At 37.0% G+C, this 23,329-nt stretch overlaps 1 protein-coding gene across 2 annotated transcripts in view; it reads left to right on the forward strand.

Moving 5' to 3' along the window:
- The first annotated feature begins 15,743 nt into the window (after positions 1-15,743).
- The window catches only part of R3HDM1 (R3H domain containing 1), a 111,070-nt gene continuing 103,484 nt past the window's right edge, over positions 15,744-23,329 (forward strand). Inside the window, exons 1-2 of one of the 2 annotated variants that reach the window (XM_023730201.1) lie at positions 15,744-16,316; positions 17,891-18,101. In XM_023730201.1, coding sequence (XP_023585969.1) covers positions 17,931-18,101 — 171 coding nt within the window. In that variant the 5' untranslated portion in view covers positions 15,744-16,316; positions 17,891-17,930. The remainder of the gene's footprint in view (positions 16,317-17,890; positions 18,102-23,329) is intronic. The other variant, XM_023730202.1, reaches the window with a different exon arrangement.

Below are 23,329 nucleotides of genomic sequence, written 5' to 3' on the forward strand. Positions count from 1 at the left end.
CAGTGTGAGTGAGACTCTTGGAAATTAAGAAACTAAGAACCTTAACTTTTAAACCTCAAATTAATTTTTGCAACCTTTTTTCAGGGAAGAGGTGGAATAATTTTTAAAGTGCTTATGATAGAGCAAAACGTAGATCTGTCATTGCTGTGGTTAGCATAGTCAAATGTCATATTGAAAAAACAGCAAATACTGATCAAACTGTTTAATTTTTTAGGAGGATCTGATTTCTAATTATACAATCTGAAAACTTTGACATTTACCTTGGTATTTTGTGTGATTCATCAAAACTGGAATCTCACCGTATAGGTGATAACCAAATAAGTAAAAAATGTCCAATAGTGTGTAACTAAATTATTTGTAAGATTTTTGAGAGTTTTGCTTGGTTTTTACTTGGAATTAGCTGATACTTTTAACAGTATTTGGAATTGCCATGATATTTTCAACACCCCTCCACAATTATGAAACAATTATTTTAGTCTTAAGAAATAACTCATCTCTGTTTTAGAGGAGATTAGGAAAATCACTAAGTGATCTTTTATCAATGCTGGATATAGTTACTTCTCTTTCTGATTCCCAATTGTGTTAAGTAATAGGGTCGTGAAAATATTAATAGCTATTATTAAGATTAGGGTTTTTTATTAGATGCATTACTTCAGCCTCATGCCAGGAGAATTTCACCATCATTTCTTTTTTTAGCTTCAGATTTTCTTTTAAGTTTTATATTAACGTCAAAAGAAAAAACTAAAATAAGTAGCATATATTCAGTTGCTTTTATCCATCCTTTGTCACTTTCCACTTTTTTATACCTTTCTTCTTATCTATTTCTTTTCTCCTTTTCCCTTTTGTTTTCTGTTTGTGTCTGTCTTTATGGCTTTTTCTTTCTCTCTTTCTGTGTGTATGTGTTTCTAAGTATTTTTCTATCTTTTCCTCTCCTTTCCTCCCTCCTCTCACCATAGCCCCCTCTCCCACTCTTATCTGTCTGTCTCAGTCTCCCTCCCTTTCTGCCCATCTACCTGGTGTCTCAGGGTCTCTCTTTCTCTCCCTCCGTCTCTTGTCTTTCTCTGCCCATCTGACTCTCCCTCTCTCTCTCTACCGCTCTCTTCCCTCTCCCTTTCCCTCTGATTTGGTCTTTGTCCATTTTTCCTTCTCCCTTTTTCTCCATTTCTCTCTGTGCCCCTCTTCCTTTTCTTTTTATCTGTCTCCTCTGCCTCTTTTCCCTCTCATCCTCCTCCTCCTCCTCCTTCTCTCTGCTTTTCTCTTCCTGCCAACTACTGTGTCCCTGTTTGTCTCTCTCCTGGTCTCCCAGCCTCCCTGCCTGCTGTTCTCTCTGGTGGTCTATCTTTCTGCCTCCATCCCTCCCTGTCTTTGCACTTTGCATTCTTTTCCACTCCACCCCCAGGTCTCTTTCTTGCTTTCCTGTTCAAGCTTCACTCACACATAAACGTACACTCTCCAAATATCCATTCTCCTACAGGTTTTAGCTTTCATTGGAACCTAGATCTACAATTGACTTTAAAATAATTTTGGTTAATTAATGATGGTTACTGGTTGCATTTTATGTTAAACTCTAGGTTTTCTAAGAGAAACTATTAAGTAAAGAATTAAATACCACATTTCAAATAAGGAGATTTTACCCATTGCTCAATTTTTTAATTTTTAGATATTTATTTAGATTTGGACTGAGTATATTGTATCTTGAAATCTTCATTTAAAATGTTTTCTCTTCCAGAGATACAATTATTAGCCATTAAAAGAGAATTATTTATCTAGTAAGTGGTTTTTTTAATTCATTCTTCAGATTTTTATAAAGCATTTTGTCACATTTGCCTTTTAAGCATATTAAGACAATACCCCACTTCATAATTGTATTCCAGGTTTTAGATAAACTTATAATTTTTTATACCTGTATGGGTTCTATTATACCATTCTGTATTTTCCAAATGTGTTATAGTAGATATATGTTAGGGTTTGTTCTGTTTTTAACTTTTTGTTTTGAAATAATTATAAATTCACAGGAAGTTGCAAAAACATGTGGAGAGGTCTTGATTTTTTTTTATTTTTACTTTTTTTAAATGTTTTTAAATGTTTTCTCAAGATTTGTATCTGACATCTGAGTATTTAAAATCGTCTGAAGAACAAAAATTCACTCTGCATTTAACCGTTTGTGTAATCACAAATCTAGCAACCGTTATAAGATTGTTTTCATTCTGTTTTGTAAAGGAGATTAAGACAGCAGTTTGAAGACAGTATATTTTGATAGCATTGTGATTTCATGATAACTAGCACAGAGTTATCAGGAAAGAAAATTAAATTTACAAGTAACAAGTTATATTTGTAAAGTGTCTTCAGGAAGCAAAGAAAAATAAATAAGATAACTTTTCAGAGCTGAGTTAAATGTCTCCTCCCTCCCCCTACCTACAGCTCATTCTCTGAAATTATGTAGCACTTCTAGTTTCTGCATTCTTTTGGTGCCTCTGCTGCTTTGTGTAGTTACCCTTCTGCTATATAATCGGACCCCTGCTTGTAGGGAACACAGGGTGGGGGTGAAATAGGACCAAAAAAATCATTGTCTCTATAAATTTTCTGTCATGCCACCATAGCTAACCAACCCCCATTCTGAATGAGGTATGATTTCTGTATAGTTAATATAGTGATTTCTTTTTTCTCAAACTAAGTACCTGTAACCTCCAGAATTCCACAGAAGAACTCAGGAACTAGAGAAAGACCTGAAACCCAGTTAATCTCTCTTTTACCCCAACCCCACCATCTCACTTGACCAGATCAAGAAGTTTTATTTGTTTATAGATAGATGGATGGGTGGATGGATTGCTGGATAGAGGGATGAATAGATAGGCAACACATGCAGTAGTATTATGCAACATAAATATATAAAACATAAAACAAGGGTTGTTAATTAGGATTTATGTATAGGCTTCTGAAGAACCAAGAAACCTCTAAAACGACATGCAGAACTATGTCTGTGGATGTACGCTTGTGAGCAGGCACATGTAGGAGTACTGCGTTTCTGGAAAGAAGATCTTTGGGTTTAATAAGCTTCTCAAGAGGGATCCTTTCGTGGTCTAAAAATGATTAGGAATTACTGCTTTAAAAAAAAAAAAAACCCATTGACATGGAGCTGATTCTGACTCAAAACCACTGTACAGGACAGAGAGAACTGCGCATAGGGTTTCCAAGGAGCAGCTGGTGGATTCAAGCTGCTAACCCTTTGGTTAGCAGCTGAGCTCTTAACCACTGCTGACTATGTTGATTTTAAATTTTCTCACTTAATATCAACTTCTTTTCATTTATTTTAGTTGCTTAGAAAGGTATGTGGTCTCCTGTAGTGGCAGGCACTTGCACAGAAATCACGTGCAGTTTTTCTCAAGTAGTTTGAAAATACGCAGTGACACATCAGATGTCAAACTACAACACGGGATTACTAGAGAGAGATAAGGGGGTGTTTTATTAACCCAGTACTTTCAAACTGCTAGCTAAACCACAGATTCACTTAGCAGAAAAAAATGAATTACAAGAAAAATTTAAGACTGCATTCTTCCCTTGAGCTCTAATGAGATGATTGTAAAGAAAGCAAAAGAAATTTGTTAAGTAATACTAACTACTAAAACAATTGTATGAGGTGGACAAGCTAGAAAATAATAGAGGCAAGAAAAAGAATAAAAACGATCAAATCTGAAATGTGTCAAACACTTTGAATTTATTCATTTTGTGCATAGCCATAGGAGGTTGAGCAAATTCAATTGGACAGACCTTAGATCTTAAAGAGAAATTATATCTGCTAACTCTGCAAGAACAGTGTATAGTGTGAATTTCTAAAGACCGCGAGGTTCGCAGCAGCTCTCACCTTTGCTTAGGAGCAGCATCTTCAAGCTTTAAAATTACTTGCACTTTATTGTACACATCTTGTTATAGAACATTAAGGTAGGTGATGGCAACTGAAAGATAGCACCTGTTCTACCTCAAGCTGTTTTTAAGCTATTTTTACGGACCATGAAATGTTCATTGACTGAAAGAAGAAATAAAAATTTTTGAGCCTTTATTCCCTAACATAATCCCTGTGTGCTTTCTTGAGAGAAGGCGGTTATCCTTTAATGTAGCCAGCAATTCAGGAAGTGAAGGGTGGCACATTAGCAGTTATGAAACAGAATGTCTGCCAATTGTAACCTAAATTAAAATCCTATGAAGGAAACGGATCTTCGGCATAAGAAGGAAATGGGTCATGTTAGATCTACTGATTCAAATGCTAGAAAACATGAAGTTTCACATGTTGATAAAATACATTAAGCCATCAAAGAACCTTTCGATGAATTAAATAGATGTGCCAGGAGCCCAGCATCAGTTTTGCTAAGACTCTTTGATAATGGAGCTTTGTACTTTTCAGGCCTTCAAAGGATTTTCATTGTGTCCCTGTGATAACATTGAAATGCTAGTTATGGGTAAAAAGTCCATAGAGCTAAATTCATTTAGTTATATTAGTAGTACAGAGCGGGGAAAATCAAGTGGAATAGAATTTTCTAAGGAGCAAGGGGAAAACCACATCAGTCTAATTAAATACCATAAAGACTGAAGGTTTCATACAGGATAGCCTTCCTCCTGCCTCACTCGCTATAAAGCATATGCCTGTTCATTGAAACCATTTGGGAATGGCTGAATAAAGAAACTGGCATTATGCTGACGATGATAGTCACATTTGCTTGTGAACTGTAAACTCCAGACGTCATGTTATGAACATAACACAAAATATCTTAGTAAAGAATATAATGAATGAGGCTAGACTGTGCACAGGGTCAATATTAACTATTGTTAATGTCTTCTGTGTTTTGTATTGTTGTTGTTAGGTGCCCGCTAGTCAATTCACATTCAGAATGACCCCATATACTACAGAACGAAACACTGCCCAATCCTGTGCCATCCTCACAACAGTTATGTTTGAGCCCATTGTTGCAGCCACTGTGCCTAACCATCTCCTTGGGGGTCTTCCTCTTTTTCATTGACTCTCTACTTTACCAAGCATAATGTCCTTTTCCAGGGACTGGTCCTTCCTGATAACATACCCAAAGTACATGAGACAAAGTCTCGCCATCCTTGCTTCTAAGGAGCATTCTGGCTGTACTTCTTCCAAGACAGATTTGTTTGTTCTTCTGGCAGTCCGTGGTATATTCAATATCCTTCGCCAACACCATAATTCAAAGGCAGCAATTCTTCCTTGGTCTTCCTTATTTATTGTCCAGCTTTTGCATGCATATGAGGTGATTGAAAATACTGTTGCTTGAGTCAGGCACACCTCAGTCCTCAAAGTGACATCTTTGCTTTTTAACACTTTAAGGAGGTCTTTTGCGGCAGATTTGTCCAATGTAATACATTGTTTGATTTCTTAACTGCCGCTTCCATGGGCATTGATTGTAGATCCAAGTCAAATGAAATCCTTGACAACTTCAGTCTTTTCTCTGTTTATCATGATGTTGCTTATTGGTCCAGTTATGGAGATTTTTGCTTATGTTGAGGTGTAATCCATACTGAAGGCTGTACTCTTTTGATCTTCATCAGTAAGCGCTTCCAGTCCTCTTCACTTTCAGCTAGCAAGGTTGTGTCATCTGCATTTCGCAGGTTGTTAATGAGTCTTCCTCCGATCCTGATGCCATGTACTTCATATAGTCCAGCTTCTCGGATTATTTGTTCAGCATACAGATAGAACAAGTATGATGAAAGTATACAACCGTGACGCACACCTTTCCTGATTTTAATCCATGCGGAATCCCCTTGTTCTGTCCGGACAGCTGCCTCTTGGTCTATGTACACTTTCCTCATGGGCATAATTAAGTGTTCTGGAATTCCCATTCTCCACACAGTCAGATGCCTTTGAATAGTCAATAAAGCACAGGTAAACATCTTTCTGGTATTCTCTACTTTCAGCCAATCTGATATCAACAGTGATAGCGCTCAGTCCACATCCTCTTCTGAATCCAGTTTGAATTTCTGGCAGTTCCCTGTCGAAGTACTGCTGCAACCATTTTTGAATTATCTTCAGTAAAATTTTACTTGCGTGTGATATTGATGATATTGTTCAATAATTTCCACATTCTGTTGGTTCACCTTTCTTTGGAATTGGCATAAATATGAATCTCTTCCAGTCGGTTGGCCAGCTAGCTGTCTTCCAAATTTCTTGGCATAGATGAATGAGTGCTTCCAGCATTGCATTCATTTTGTGAAATATCTCAATTGGTATTCCATCAATTCCTGAAGCCTTATTTTTTGTCAGTGCCTTCAGTGCATCTGGGACTTCTTCCTTCAGTACCATCAGTTCTTGAACATTTGCTACCTCTTGACATGGTGGGACATCAGCCAATTTTTTTTTGGTATCGTGACTCTGTGTATTCCTTCCACCTTCTTTTGATGCTTCCTGTGCTGTGCAATTTTTTGCCGGTAGAATGCTTTAGTGTTACAACTTGAGGCTTGAATTTTTTCTTCTATTCTTTCAGCTTGAGAAATGCCAATCATGTTCTTCCCTTTTGGTTTTCTAATTCCATGTCTTTGTACATTTCATTATAGTACTTTGTCTTCTCTAGCTGCCCTTTGAAGTCTTCTGTTCAACTCTTTTTAGCTATGCTACATTCAAGAGAAAGTTTCAGAGTCTTTTCTGACATACATTTTGGTCTTTTCTTTCCTTCCTTTCTTTTTAATGACCATTTGCTTTCTTCATGTATGATGTCCTTGATGTCCTTCCACAACTTGTCTGGTTTTCGATCATTAGTCAATGTGTCAATGCATCAAATCTGTTCTTGAGGTAGTCTCTAAACTCAAGTGGGAACTATTCAAGGTCATTCTTTTTCTCTTGTGGACTTGTTTTAATTTTCTTCAGCTTCAGCTTGAACTTCCATATGAGCAATTGATGGTCTGTTCTGCAGTCGGCCCCAGCCTTGTTCTGACTGATGCTATTGAGCTCCTGCATTGTCTCTTTCCACAGATGTAGTTGATTTGATTCCTATGTATTCTGTCCGGTGAGATCCTCGTGTATATAGTCACCACTTATGTTGTTGAAAAAAGGTATTTGCAATGAATAAGTCATTGGTCTTGAAAAATTCTACCATGTGATCTTCTGCATCCTTTCTGTCACCAAGACCATCTTTTCCAACTACCAGTCCTTCTTCGTTTTCAACTTTTGCGTTCCACTCACCACTAATTATCAGTGCTTCAATTTCAGATTGCAGAAGTTGATAAAGATCTTTAATTTCTTCATCTTTGGCATTAGTGTTTGGTGTGTAAATTTGAATAATGGTCGTATTAACTGGTCTTTCTTGTAAGCATATAGATACTGTCCTATCACTGACAGTGTTGTACTTCAGGACAGATCTAGAAATGTTCTTTTTGACGATCAGTGTGTGCCATTCCTTTTCATTTTGTCATTCCCGGCATAGTAGACAATGATTATCCATCTCAAAATGGCCATTACCAGTCCATTTCAGCTATGCCTAGGTATCGATCTTTATGTGTTCCATTTCGTTTTTAACAGCTTCCAATTTTTCTTGATTCATACTTCATACATTATACATTCTGATTGTTAATGGATGTTTGCAGCTGTTTCTTCTTATTTCGAGTCCAGCCACATCAGCAAATGAAGGTCCCAAAAGCTTTACTTCATCTACTTCATTAAGGTTGACTCTACTTTGAGGAGGCAGCTCTTCTCCAGTCTTATTTTGAGTGCCTTCAAACCTGAGGGGCTCATCTTCTGGCACTATACCAGGCAGTGTTCCACTGCTATTCATAAAGTTTTTGGTGGCCAATTTTTTTAACAAGTAGATCACCAGCTCTTTCTTCCTAGTCTGCATTAGTCTGGAAGCTCCCCTGAAACCTCTCCCCCATGGGTGCAGTGCATTGAATTACTCAATATGGCCCTTCTACCCATAGTTTTTGTAACTCCCATCAAATGACTGGGTGGAGCTATGCAAATCAAGTGCTTGTGGCCCACCAATGGGATTGGATAGCTTGCTGATAATGTAAATAAGGTGCACTGCACCCTTGTTGAGGTAGGACCATGCAAATAAGGTATATGGAACCCTGATGAGGTTTGCCATCCCAGAGGCAGGAATAGAGGATTTCAGCACCACCAAGAAGAGCCAGGAGTGAAGCTAGTCCTTTGGACCTGGAATCCCTGTGCTGAGAACCTCCTAGATCCAGGAGACAGAGAGAGGAGCTGTAACACAGAAGACAGCACAAGACGGCAGGAACCAGGAGACTGGTGTGAGACAACTTTTGTGGCCTTTCTGGCCAATACAATGAGAAAGCTGAGCGCTTTCAGGCACGAGGCTTACTGGCTTAATGGGGTGACTCTGGGCAGTTATTGGCAGAGCTAAAATAGTTTTGTTACACTTGCCCGAGCACGGCAGAGGCGAGGCCAAGTGGCCAGAGAGAGGTGTACCCATGAGCACGGCTGGGAAGAGGCTGTCCTGTTGGAAGAACTGTATCCTGAGTGTTCCTAAACCCAAATTATAACCTGTTACTTCCCTAATAAACCCCATAATCGTGGGTATTGTTTGTGAGTTCTGTGTGGCCATTGCAATGAATTATCGAGCTCAGCAAAGAAGTGGAAAGTGCCGTGGGAGGGACGATTGGTGTCAGACTTGGTAAAAAGGTTGGAGAGAGGAGGTGTGTCTGACCTCTGCCTCATAGGAATCAGCCTTGGGCTGTTGATCTTGATTCTCCTTCCCCCTTGTGTTGTTAGAGGAGGTCGGATGCCTCTGTCACGCCATTTTTACCGTCAGTGACCCTGCTGGGATTTGAAATACCAGTGCCGTAGCATCTAGCATCACAGCAACACACAAGCCACCACAGTATGACAAACTGACAGACAAGTGGTTTTGTATTAGGGAAGTAATTTACTTTTCTGGTTCTTATTATTTATAAGCGATAACTCTGAGATCAAGATGGAATAAATAGATATTTCCTCCTCTAACCAGTTCCCTGTAGGCATTTCAGTAGCTTAAAAGCATCTCTAAGTAGATTAGATACTATTTAAAGAATGGATTATAATCAGTTCAAACTTAATATGGAAAAAAATCTATACTCTGTCTTGTTACATACTCCTTAAGCTCCCATCTCCCATCCTCATTATCTATAGCTCAGATTCCAAGAATGTAAACCTTTTGAATGTTTCCGTTGTTTATTTCCTGAAGCATCGTCAAATGATAAATCCAGTCATTTTTTTCCGGATGTGCTCTTTAAGAGAGATTAAATGATATGCTCAGGAGTTCGTATTACAACTAATTTTTTTATTTCAATCCTGCGTTTCTCTCATACACAGGAGTTCGCAGTATGATTCTGGACTATTATATCTTCAGAATTAAGGCAAAATACATTTTACTCTCACTAATACTTTCTTAAGGGGTAGGTAGTTAATATAGCGTTGAGGCATAAATAACCAAAAACCCGTTGCTCTCGAGTCGATTCCAACTCATAGTGACCCTATAGGACAGAGTAGAACTTCCCCATAGGGTTTCGAAGGAGCAGCTGGTGGATTTGAACTGCCGACCTTTTAGTTAGCAGCCGACCTCTTAACCACTGCACCACCAGGGCCCTAAGGTATAAATAGAGCTGCATTAATGGCCCTGGCTTATATTGAAGATTTCTCGAATCTTTCAGGTCATTGCAGTGAAACTAATCTGAAAGAGACACTCAGGTGCTGCTGTGGCTGTAGAACAGGGCTGAATGTCCTTTCACCGCCATTTCCTTATCTGGCTTTACATCACTGGATGGTATAGTAGCTTAAGAAGGCTAACGAGTAATGCCAGTTCAAAATGTAAGAAGTTGGAAACTAGGAATGCTAGAGGACTAGAAGAACTCTACTTATATCTTAATGTAGGAGGGCTCTTAGATTGAACCAAAGCAGAAGCTAAAGGAATTATTTTCATTAGAGACCCAAAGCGGATGAGAAGTGGAAGACAACCTATTGTAGTCTACAGGCTTCTCCCTGGAAGGACTGTGCCTCAGCAGTCCTGGATGCTGGTGCTGGCCTTGATGAACCTCCCCTTAGTGACTCACTCCAGTATTTACCTTCATGACCACTTTCCCTAAACCCACAGCCACCCCCAACTCCCTCACTTCTAGTAAATAACCTCAAATTTCTAGGTAAAATGGAAACAGTTTATTACATACAAATTCCGTCGGTTTCCTACCACCCATAGCAAGCAAAATATACATATGCACCTGTTAGTTTCTCAGGACAGTGAATACATTTAAGGCTCTTCCTCTATTTATGCTTCTTGACTCTGTTTCCTCGTTTCTTCCCGCTTCTTCATATTTTTCCTTCTCAATCCATCTTCCCTCCTAAACCTCCAGCCTCTCCCATCTTTCTCTGCTGGCTTCTTCTCATCAGCCTGCACACTTTATCCTAACAGTTTTCCTCTAACGTTACGTTTTCCGCCAACCGCCAAATTCAGTAGATTCTTTTTGATCCTACACCTTTGTACCCATCTCTTAATGGTTTGGTGTTCTCTAGGGGCTCCCTCCCAAGCCCACTTATTCTGTTACTCAATGGAGGCTCTAGGGCAACTTCATCTACTTTGGTAATTCAAAGCTTCTGTCTTTACAGTGACTCTTCCAAATAAACAGCATCAGCCTTGATTTCTCTCCCGAGCTTTGGGCTTGTGTATTCAAGTTCCCGTTAGATTTCTGTTCTGTTACCAAACCCTCTTTTCTCCTCCATCATATATTTCTGGTATTAGTGGGTGCACCACGTACACCTTCAGTATGTCCTCTCAATGATTCCAGTGATCACAGCCCTAACCTTTTCCCTTACCACCTTGTCTCAAGTTGGCTTCCTCCAGTTAGTTACTGTTAGATTAACGCCTTCGTGTCTAGAGACAGAACAGGAGATGGCTAACTAATAAGGAGGACTCAGCTAGACTACCGGAGTTCACATCCAAACTCTGCCACTTACTAGTCATGCAGCCTTCGGCAAGCTGCTTAGTCTTTCTGTGTCTCAGTTTCCTTACCTACAAAATGGGGATAATAAGAGCACCAGCCTAATTGGATTGTTACAAGGATTAAATTTAATTAATACACTTAAAGAGTTGAAAACGGTGCTTAGTGCATAATTGCTATTTAAGTGTTTGCTGTTAATATTACTGGTTTTAAAGCACATGTCACAAAAAAATTATTGTTTACTGTGTCTCTACACTAGAATTTAAATACCTTGAATACTGGGATCCTGCCTCCCTGGTTCACTGCTGTATCCTCAGAACCTAGAACAATGCTTAGCATATAGGATCCACTCAAAAGATTGGAATGAATGAATGAAGTCTTTTTTTCTTTTCAGGCTTCACCTTTTAACCCTTTGTCTAAGCCCTAGTCACTTTCCATCACAACTGTCATAACATTTCGCTTACCAGATCAGAGTCTATCTATATTATACCTAAAATAATCCTCCATGCCTTCTCTTAGAGTATATTCCGGTATTATTCAGGCTTTCTGTCCCTCATGAGACAAAGACTAAACTTCTGATCTTGACTTCAAATATATCCACCGTTTGATGCTACTCTCCTGTCATTTATTTTTAGAGTATTTTAATGAAAAATGTCTAAACCAAAAAAAAAAAAAAAAAAAAAAACCAGTATTTTAACACTCAGTACTTACACCCAGAATTAACAAATTGCTAACTGTTTGTTATTTTTTGCTGCAGGGTTTTGTTTTGTCTTTTAAGAAATAAAATATTACATGTTTGAAGTCCCTTTTGCATCTCACTTGAAACCCATTCCTTCCCTTCACAGGGGTAATTACTAACACGAAATAGGTGTGTACCCTTTGCATCTATGCTTCTGTGGTTTTTCAGTTTTTAGATAAGTTGCATCGTACTATAAATTTGCTATACCTTCTAACATTCTTTTTGGGACTTAGGTTGCTAGATATAGCTTTAGTTCATTGATTTTAATTGTTTTGTACTATTGTGCAATATGAGTATACCCTACTTGTTTTTGTTTCGTTTCTTTAGTCAATTTCCTATTGATAGATATTTTTATCTTTCATATTCTTTGCTTCTAAGTAAAACAATGCAGTGATTTTTCTTTTTTTTTAACTTGTTCCCGCATACATATGTGTGAGTCTCCCTAGGATGTAAACCCAAAAGTGGAAATTTGAGGCCATAGGATATGTGGAATTTAAACTTCATTTTTATCACAAATTATTTTCTAAAGTGGATTCGTAAGGGTGTATGTGCTCATGTTTCCCATGTCCTTGCCATCTCTAGGTATTATAAAGTGTTTTTGACTTTAACCCGAGTTCATGCACTCTGTTTCGGTTACGGGGGCTTCTTTTCCCCATCTTCCCAGTTTCACCACTCAGAGTGCAGCACATTCATGAACACCTTAGCTGTCCAAATAACATTTTGCCTAAAATGTAATTTATCTGATTGTTCTGTAATTTATCTGATAGTTCTGTAAAACTCGACTAATAAATTATTCCTTCCCATTCTTCAACCTACCAAAGGTCTTTTTCCCTCTATTTCAGTATTCTCTTGTAATTATTTTGTATGTTTGTTAATGTGTCATTTGTAACTTCTTTTTGGTTTTAACAAACTCAGGTCAAGATAGTTCATGTTCTCTCTCATACACGCTTTCTGTTTAAATGCTGTTATTGCAGCATGCAGCTATATTACTTTCTCTGTTTACTCAGAAAATTTTTGTTAGATTACAGTAACAATTCATAAATCACATAGACATTTAGCATTATAAGATGTTGGTGCTTTATTCTTGTTCAAGTGACTGACAAGTGATTGACTCTGAGAATGTGAACTTCCACACTTGTAAATACAGCATAAACAGTTTTCCTTTCCTTTCTTTCTAGAGGCCTTGACCAGTTTAGTGGTGTCAGTTATAACCTTGGGGAGAAGCTGATGTGTGTTGGTTTTATTCATTTGATTTCCATTATATATGCCTGCCTGATTATATTTCTGTCTCTAAAGGAAGAAACGTAGCATTTTATCCATCTAATGAAAAGGCTTTGAATAACTATGTAGTCATAAAGGAAGAAAATGCAGTGTGCTTTGCCAGATTCTATTCAGATAACTTCAGTAATGTAACTCTTTTTTTCCCTCAGTATTCATGTGAATTTTTCCCTCTATGTTCAGCACTTCATCTTTATCTGTGAGAGCCAAATTTCTTTCCCATAAATAAACCATTTTTTGATATTTTGTTAACCTAAACTGGAATTCATTGTGTGAGATTAGAGTGTTTATTTTGTTTGCTTAATGCTAATTTTTTTGTGCTGCGAAACCAAAAAGTAGACCCAAGGTATAATCCCCATATGATCTTTTGAATTATCGAGTACTTTTTTTTTTTTTTTTTTTAATATTTTATTGTGTTTTCGGTGAAAGTTTACACAGCAATTTAGGTTCCCGTTTGACAATTTCTATACAAATTGTTCGGTGACATTAGTTACATTTTTCATAATGAGTCAACATTCTCTTTAATTGCGTTCTCGTTGTTCTGTTTCTAGTGCTCTAGTTTCCCCGGCCCCGTATCTTTTCATCTTTGCTTTAGAGTAATCGTTGACCTTTTGGTCTCGTATAGGTGGTCAGTAGTACATTGTTGTTGCTGAAAATTCTATCTGAAATTTTTGTTAGAGAAGTTAAACTAGTCCATAGACTGCATATACTAGTGTCTGCCCGTCTGAATGTTGATCCCAGTTCTGCCTTGCTTTGTTACCTTGAGAAAGGTACGTAACTATTTATCATTGGTAAGCTACTAGGCTTCACACTGTTCCTTAGCCATAGCCTCTGAATCTTTACTGCCAGCCAGGTTTGCATAGTTTGGTTCTCATGATCACAAGAGATGAGAAAATCCAGAGACACTAGATAGTTTTATAATACCTGGCAGTTCTGATAATTCCATAATGATTAGCCCTACTGACCATTTTTATGCAGTGACAACCACATGTTTATGAGTTACCCTGTGTTTTAAGTACTCTTGAATTAAACATGCCCTATAAATACAAATTGCCCCCTCTTCTTGGAGCCCTGGTGGCGCAGTGGTTAAGTGTTCACCTGCTAACCAAAAGTTCAGCGGTTGGAATCCTCTAGCCGCTCCTTGGAAACCCTATGGCGTAGTTCTACTCTGTCCTATAGGGTTGCTGTGAGTCGGAATCGGCTCAGTAGCAATCGGTTTTGGTTTTTTTTTTTTGTTTGCTGTGAGAGAGGCTGTGTTGGGCACTTTACGTTTAAGTCAGTCAATTCTAACAACAAACATATGAGCTAAATATTCGTTTTCTCCCACTTTACAGGTCAGAAAACTGTGGCTCAGAGAGATGAAGTAACTGAACACAGTTATACCTGGCAGAGCTGAGATTTAAACTCTAGTCTAATGCCAGTGTACTTGCTCTTGTCTTAATACCGTTGCCTTCTTCCCAGGCAACAACCAGTCGTTTTAATGCAAAATAATTCATGTATGTAGTAGTTTGTTGTCAAGTGGTGTGGCATATTAGCAAGTACTGCTTCTGACACAAATTGGGTGTGTGACTTTGGACAAGTCATTCGACCTCTGGGCCCTCGCTGATAACTTGCATGCTAAATTATAAGATGGGACTAGGTGATCTTTAAGGTCCCCTGGGGTTCCACCTTGTGAGTCTCTTAGAATTCTGAAGTGTTCACCTCTTCAGATTGTGCTCCTCCCTCATTGCTGCCTGCAACCGTTGCCTTACCCATTTTTTAAATAGATTATGACCTTGCTTTTTTTTTTAATTTCAAATTTTAAATTAATGGTTAAATCATAAGTTCACTTTACAAAGAACATGTCTTTGATACCGAAGAATTTGGGTACTTAGTGAGTGCTGCCATCTTGTAGCTACCATTTTATGAGAAAAAAATTTTAATTGAAAACAATTTATACTGAATTATTTTTTGTTTTATTTTTGATGTAGATTTTAAAAATCCAGTCATTTGATTAAGGTGGCAGATTGCCTTGGTTATATTGAGATAACAAAGTGTCAGTTTATAAAAACTTGACATTTTGTTTATGATATCCCTTTTCTATTATCTCTTAGTCAAACAGTAGAATTGAGGAGTGAAAATGAATGTGAAGATATAGCGGAGTTCTAAATGATTATATTTCGGTACAAAAATTATATTTTTGAAGAGCTTTGCATGCTCGGCCATATTAGTATTATATCTGTTGGTGCTTAGACCTTACGGTGTCAGTTGTTTCACCTTAAAATTATACTATCCTATTTGTTGACAACAGAATTGTCAAAGGAAGATGGAAACGCTGTATAGTCTTTTTAGAGTTGTTGACTTGCTGTTGGGTATTCACTTGCACCAAATAAATATAAAATAAAACTAACTTTAAAAACAGAAGACATGGAGAGAATTGTGGTGCTGCTTTTTCAGATATCTACTATTTACACGTCTTTGCTTTTAACAGACAATGTGGATTTCTTTGAAAATGTTAAATGGCTTATTATAGCTTTTTGTTTTTGTTTTTAATCTAGAGTGTGATTATTGTTCAAAATTACCAAAAAAAAAAAGCTCGTTGCCATAAGTTGAATCTGACTCCTGGCGACCCTATGTACGTCAGAGTAGAACTGCTCCATAGGGTTTTCTTGGGTGAAATCTTTATGGAAGCAGATCACCAGGCCTTTCTTTCACAGCACCACTGGGTGAATTCAAACTGCCAATGTTATTTTAGTAGTCAGGTGCAAACCATTTGTACCATCTACGCACCTTACAGTGTAGCTCTGGAAGAAGACTTTAGAAATAACAGTTCTTGGAGCCATGCATTCCCGGTTGGGATCTTGGGCAAACCCTTTTTTCCTTATCTGTAAAATGAAGATAATATCTCCCACAGCACTGACCATATACTAGGTTCTCATTAGATATTAATTCCCTTTCTCCCCTCTCCCTTGTGCTTTTACTGATAACCTCTCTAGGCCTCAGTGACTTATTTGGGCTCACATAACTAATAGTTGCCAGAATTAATTGTAACTAAGTGTTCTGACAAAAAAATAATAAAAAAATCACGATAGTAGTATTTTTAATTTCAGAATTACTGTGTATTATACCATTTCCCTTGAATATTTTCGTTTAAAAGTGTTGTTTTATTTTAATTTTAGGCCACTGAAAGGGATGATATATTTGATCCAAGACAGTCCATTTTAGTCCAGGAATCTACAGTGGTGACAAGGACATGGGACTCCTCCTGCCAGATTCCAGATGGTTCAATACAGTTGACATCCTGGTTGACAGCTGTGGAAAGGAAACTTGGATTACTTTATTTTTTTGTGGGACACCACAACCCCAAATCCATAGAACACATCAGGTAATACTCTCCTGTCACTTCAGAAAACACACTCCCCCTTCTGACCCCCAAAAAAACTTACATATAAAAGGCAAGGAACCAGAGTATCTTAAATACCTCTCTCCTCACCCTTTGCAACCTTATTTTCTTCAAAATGAATCAGTTATCTTGGGTATGGAATGTAATTAAGAAAGGCATGTTTTTTTAGCAGTATAAACTGCCTCTGGCTTTCGAATCTGTTTCTCTGATTTCTTACTTTTCAAATGTATTCATGGATTTCTGAAATCTATTTAGACATTTAATTGCAAAGTTTTTTTCGGGAAGAGAATTCTTGGGTCCTCCCCAAAATTTTATTATGGAAAATTTTCAGAGTTACAGAAAATTTGAAAGAATTTTGCATTGAACACCCAAAATAAGTTATTGAAATCAAGTTCTGACTTGATTTTTTGACACATTTCTCCTAAAATGACAACTATCTATAGGCTTAATCTCTGATACATTCTTATTTGATATACACTATATAAAGTTCCCAGTATTTTTCTTAAACACACCAATGATACGAATACACCTACTCCTCACTTACCAGCTATCTTGTTATCTGACATTTTGCATTTATGACAATAGTAAAAAATCAACTGTCTGACTATTTTGTGCATTAACAACGTACGTCTGCCGGTTATGAATGCCAAGGTGTGATTATGAATGCCAAGGTGTGAGGCAAGAGTAACTCTGGCTGTGATGGTTAAGCTTATGTGTCATCTTGGCTGGGCTATGATTCTCAGTGGTTTGGCAGTTATGTAATGATGTAATTTGGCAGTTATGTAATGATGTAGTCATCTTTCATTTTGTGATCTGATGAGGTCATCCTCCATTTTTGCACAATGTTGATTTTTCACGTAACAACCTGGTCTTTGGAACCTAACCATGTCAGTAAGTGAGGAGAGGGTGTATATTGGCATCTTATGTATTTAATCTGTGGATTCCAATCCTAGTTCCTCTGGTAATACGTATTGTTTCACATTGAATCACATAAATCAGAAGAGTTTTCATTACCTTACTAATATTGTGGAACAGAGTTGTTAACCCATATTCACAAGTGTGTTTTGTATAGAACCTTGCATCTTATTTTTAAAATTATATCTTTTCAGAATTGCAGGGTAATTTAAGAAATTTGGAATTTTGGGAATCCTGATGAAAGCCATGATTGGAAAATATTTTTCTCACAGGATGATACTCATAATATCCCTTTAGAGAAAAAGAGTTCTTATGTTATCTAACTGTACATGCATAACTCTCCAACCATTACCTCTCATCTCAATGTTTCTTAAGAAATTTCACAAGTAATATGTACATCAGAATCACCTCACACCCTTATTATAGCTCTTTTCTCATGGTTTTGTGATTGTTTTGATTTGAATTTGTCTCCACTAAACTGTAAAATCCTTGAAAGCAGGAATTTTGCTTCTATGTAAGCATACTCAGCAGTATTCCTGGAACATAGAAGGTACCCAGTCAGTGTCATCAGTATTGTGCAGTGAATAAATGGAAGAAATGTTTCAAACTGAATTTATTTATTTTCCCTCTTTCTTGTTAAGGCTTCACGTTCCCTGTAGAATTCTAAAATAACCTTTGCTAATGAGGATGTCTGATATTATTACTGTAAAAGATGAATCTCAAACAATGAAGGATTTGGAGGCAGAAGTGAAAGATAAAACCAAAGTTGAAAATCTTATCAAATCAGAAAACTATGGGAAGATTTTGGCAGAGAAGAATGAACGTTGTATTGACAACAGTATTGATTTGCAGGTAAACAGGATTTTCTTCCTGGCTAAAAACACTAAATATTCAAAATGTAATTATACTTCTTTTCACACAAAGCTCACTTTTCAGAATTCCAGGATGTGTCAGTTGACCCTTTGGGACGTGCTCACCACCTGGTTTTTGAGCCATCCGAGATTAGCTTGTTGCGTCTAGTTCCTTGATTTACTTGTATCGTGTGATATAATTTTTTAAATTGTATGTAGCCAATATGTTTTTTATTGGCTTTCTACTTTTTCATTCAACTCTACCCCTAGTAACTAGTGCTATGAGAATTCAGAATTTAACCTAGTAGTTCTTAGAAGAGAGAGGAGTAGAGAGGTTGAAACTGACAAACTTTTTGTTGGCATAAACAGCCCTCAGGAGGAGCAGTCAGATCAACTATGACTGAGAAAACTTAAGAGGTTGGTAAAAAAGAAAAGTCACTTGAGGTTTTTGATTCTTTGCATATGTGATGACTTAAAACTAACCACTGAAAGAGGCTTTTAATTCCAGGTGTAGATGGCAATTGATGAATTGGACAATAGATTTATGATAAGTAAAAATGGGACTTCTAGTATTCATTTCTGTTATGTATTTCACTTATCCATTGCTATATAACAAATTACCCCAAAACAGAGGGCTAACAGTTTTAAAACTATATATATATGTATATATTTATTATTATTATTTTTAATCTTATCATTTTGTGGCTCAGGAAATGGGGCAGGACGTGACAGAGCATGTCTTCTATTCCACACAGCCTCAAAAGTGGTCCCTCGGTGATATTTAGAGGGTCCAGGACTGCTTCACTCACATTTCTGTCCACTTGATGGGAATGACCAGAATACTGGGCTCATCTGGAACTGGGAGCCTACTCACAGTCCCTCCAGCTTGGTGGGCCCAGAGTGGTCAGAGTTCATAGTTGGTACCTCTGGACTCCCAGAAAGAATATTCCAGGAGAGCCAGGACCTAGCTTTGGAATTCCCAGACCCTTATTTCCACTGTCTTCTTTTGATCATGCCGGTCAATGAGGCCAGCCCAGATTCAACGGAAGGGGAGTTAACCTCACCTCTCAATGGGAAAGAATTTGTAGCCACCTTTAATCTACTACAAAAAGTAATCCTAAAATACTGTCTTTACTTATTTATTTTTTAATTGTGCTTTAGGTGAAAGTTTACAGCTCAAGTTAATTTCTCATTCAAAAATTTATATGTATATTGTTTTGTGATACTGGTTGCAATCCCCACAATATGACAGCACACTCTGCCTTTCCACCCTGGGTTCCCTGTGTCCATCCGACCAGTTCCTATCTCTTCCTGCCTTCTCATCCTGCTTTTGGACAGGAGCTGCCTGTTTGGTCTCGTATATCTGATTGAACTAAGAAGCATATTCCTCATAAAATACTGTCTTTAACATTAATGTTTTAGTTTAGCGTTTATTATGAGTAAAGAACTCTATTTTTAGAGAAAAGATTCTATCCTTTCTGCATTCTAAAGACCTTCAGGGTTACATGCCAAAAACTAGTTTTCCTTTTTTTTTTTTTTTTTTTGGCAGATAAAGAAAACTCTTAAAGGTTATCTCACTCCTTCCTTCATTCAATCAAAAACTTTGTTTACTCCTTATTAGGCTCCAGACATTGTGTTAGAAAATGACAGCACCTCCTACAGCTATAAAAAGTATTTTGGCCCCGCTGATTAAGTATAGTCAAGTAGTAATTATCTAAGAAATTTGAAGGAATAACATATTTTTTCCTAGTCATTTTCTGTAACAGCACTTTTTTAAACAACAGCAACAAAAATTTGCCATATCTGTAATCAGCTGCACTCAGTGATGGCAGTATGCCAGTGTCCTGATTGAATCAGAGAAAATTTGCAAAGATTCTATTGCATCTGTGATTGAAATAATAGAAGTTTTCATTATAGGCTCTTTTCTACACCTAGTGTTCACTCTCTGGGTCATGGTTATCAGCAAGTGTTTGACCTGGATTATCGAGGTTCCTCCACATGTATTGTGTTGCCCTTGGCAATAATCAGAAGGACATTCTGATGACCACTGTCACTCATGGTCTGGTAGTTTGTACTATAGGATATTCATGCATTCTCCAAACATTTATTGAAAGTCTACTCTGTGCCAAGGAAATACTCTAGTAAGTGAAATAGACATGGTCTCTGACCTTGCATTCCTTACAGTGTGGAGACTGGAAAGATGGGAACCAAGAAAAAAAGATTATGAGAAATCATTTTATGTTAACCCATTGAATGCTATATTCATTTCGCAGATGTTTAAGAATTTACACTATATAAGAACATTTAGTCTGCTTGGAGTTTTTAGGAGCTCAAGATGCCTACATCGAAGGCGCTGGCCAAGAGCTTACAGTCAGAATAACTTGCGCAGAAGAGATTTAAGTAATGGAAATTAGGAATGGAAGTAGATAGAAATAGAAGGTCATTTTTTCCTATGTTTTCACTTAATATAATGTAAAAGTCAACTGTTTTCAGCAAGAACAGGGAATAGAATGTCTTGTTAATAAGAGCCTGGGTTGAATGGTCGTCGTTGTTGCTGTTAGCTGCCAATGAGTCGGCACCTGACTCATGGTGACACCTGGTGCAATGTAATGAAATGCTGCCTGGTTCTGGGCCACCCACATGATCAGTTGCAGATCCATAGGATTTTCATTGGCTAATTTTCATAAGTAGATCGCCATACTTTTCTTCCTAGTCTGTCTTAGCCTGGAAGCTCTGCTGAAACATGTTCAGCATTATAACAACACACAAGCCTCCACAGACAGACAGTGGTGGCTACACATGAGGTGCATTGGCTGGGAATCGAACCCAGGTCTCTCACGTGGAAGGTGAGAATTCTGCCACTGAACCAGAGATATTTCAGTTAATATGGAGTAACCTGTTTTGAGTACCTGTTTTCTAGCATACTGCTAGACATTTAGCTTTCAAATTTCATCTTCCTTTGGTGTTTCATAAAGTACTTCCTAAAGGTTGTCATTTTAAATATCAGCTATTATTTTTTCCTCACAAATTTGGATGTATTTGCCAATTAATGTAGGTTTCCTGCGGAGAATTTTGGGTAAACCGACTGTTAAACTTTATTCTATAGAGTAATAAAAATTCTCTACTTTCTTTATCATTCTAGAGATCAGCTGCCATGACTATAACTTAAGTATGTTGTCTTGCTTCATCATAATAATATTTAAAATGACTTAGGAAAAGGGGAATGTTTACCTTCCAAAAGAAGCATACATTTCATCAGTTTCTAAGCCTTTTTTTTTTTTTTTTACCATCATCTTAGTATTTTATTCAGAAAAAGTAAATTTTAGATGAAGAGGTGTTCCATCTTCCTTAATACTGTGAAGAAACCTTATGATCTTCTGTTATGTATTAAAGATAGTACTTACATAAAAAATCATTTTATCAAGTTAGAGAGAGGCCAGTAGACATTAAACATCATGGCGGTGGGGGGGGGCACCAAGCAGAGATGAGGCCCCTTGACCATTTCGTTTATGAATAATTCTGTTGGTGTGGTTCTCTTTCTACTCTTTAAAAATGTTAGTTCATTTTTATTCATAGTTTTGTTTTGGAGTATAATCTTTTATAGAACCTTCAGGATTACACTCTTAAGAATCAGACTTTTTTCTCTAAAGTACTTTAAAACTAATTCAAATAATCTGTGTGCATTAATGTCAAGAAGTTAACTTTCCCACATAACTCTTGTGGAACTGTTGTGAAGTGTTCGTTATGGTCCAGAATGCTGTTAACCTTACAAGCGGTTTTTATTTAGTAACTTTTCTACTGCCACACACGGTTCCTGTTGAGACTCTTGAGGTGTTTTTTAGACTTTCTGTGATTATGAAGTATCTGGAAGATTGGAGCTGTGCAGTGTCAGCTTTCTAAATCCAGAAAAATACTTTTGTTGTTCGACTACTATCATCCCTGATCTTTAACATTTTAAAAGAGAAAAAAAGTTTGATTTGGTTTCCTGTGTGTAACTCATTTATGTTTGATTTTTCTCAGAGATAGACTTTTTAGATTAAATTTAGGGTAAACTTGTGTTGATTTTTTTTTGTCAGTCATTTATTTCAAATGTAAAATTTAGAATTCTGTGCTGTTTACTTACTAAAGATTAAACTTACCTTTCCCATTATTTTACAATCAATCTTTCTACCTGACAAGTGCTTCATCCAAGGATGTTGATATGTATACACAGTGAAAAACATATTTCAGAGCAGTCCAAATAATGCCCTCTCCCAGACTACTTGTTAATTAGGGATGGCCATGTTAACCACTAGGCCTTGTGTGCCAGAGTGCATAAACAGTCTCTTATATATATGAGTGCATTTTCCACACACAGAATCCGTTTAAGTAGGTGTTTAGTATAACCTCAACTTCTGTAGTAAGCCCTGTGATAATCAAGATGAGAATATTACATCTTGTATTCTCCAAGTTAGTTGCAATGCATTTTTTTTTAAAAAAAAAAAAAAGGGCAAGCCAATCCAATAAGGTTATCACCAAAACTCAGGGTACAAGCCCACACTTGTGAGGGCAGTAGGTGGCAAAATTCCTTAATTAATGAAACATGCAAAGAAGTTTCTTTTTAAGGGATTGAATAGTACTTTATATAAAACGGCGCAAATCATAATCTTAACTATTTTCTGTTTGTCTAACAAAGATAAAAAGGATGTGTGTGATGTACCTGGTACGTAATGAGAGCCTAACAAATGGTAGATGCTATTAATGATAATAATATCATTATATATCATTATAATCACCATCATAATTGTCACTAATTATTACCAATAGCACAATTATATGGCTTCTCAAATTTGTGCCTTTATTATCATGCAAAATATATTTTTTCATAGTAATTAAATAAAAATTAAAGCTATTTCTTGACATATGTTGCCAAAAGTTTCAAAGCAATATTTTTATTATTTGTTATTAAGTTCCCTCTTTGTATACTGTGCTCTTATTGTCTTTTATTAATATTTCTGTAGTACACTTTTTAGAATTATTTCTAGGATTTGATACTGTTTAACTTGCCTTTTACAAGTGCTTTATTGTGACGTGTAAAGAGGTGGTTCGCCACATCTAACAGATGTTAGAAAGCTTTTAAATGCCGTTTTTACTTTCTCAGATAATTTTCATGAATGTCATCAGTAGGATGGGGAGATCCTTTATTTTCATTTAATATAAGGAGTAACTACAAACTAGAGACTTTCTCCA

This window comes from Trichechus manatus, unplaced genomic scaffold (genome assembly GCF_000243295.1).
Source record: "Trichechus manatus latirostris isolate Lorelei unplaced genomic scaffold, TriManLat1.0 scaffold00033, whole genome shotgun sequence".
Classification (NCBI taxonomy): Eukaryota; Metazoa; Chordata; class Mammalia; order Sirenia; family Trichechidae; genus Trichechus; species Trichechus manatus.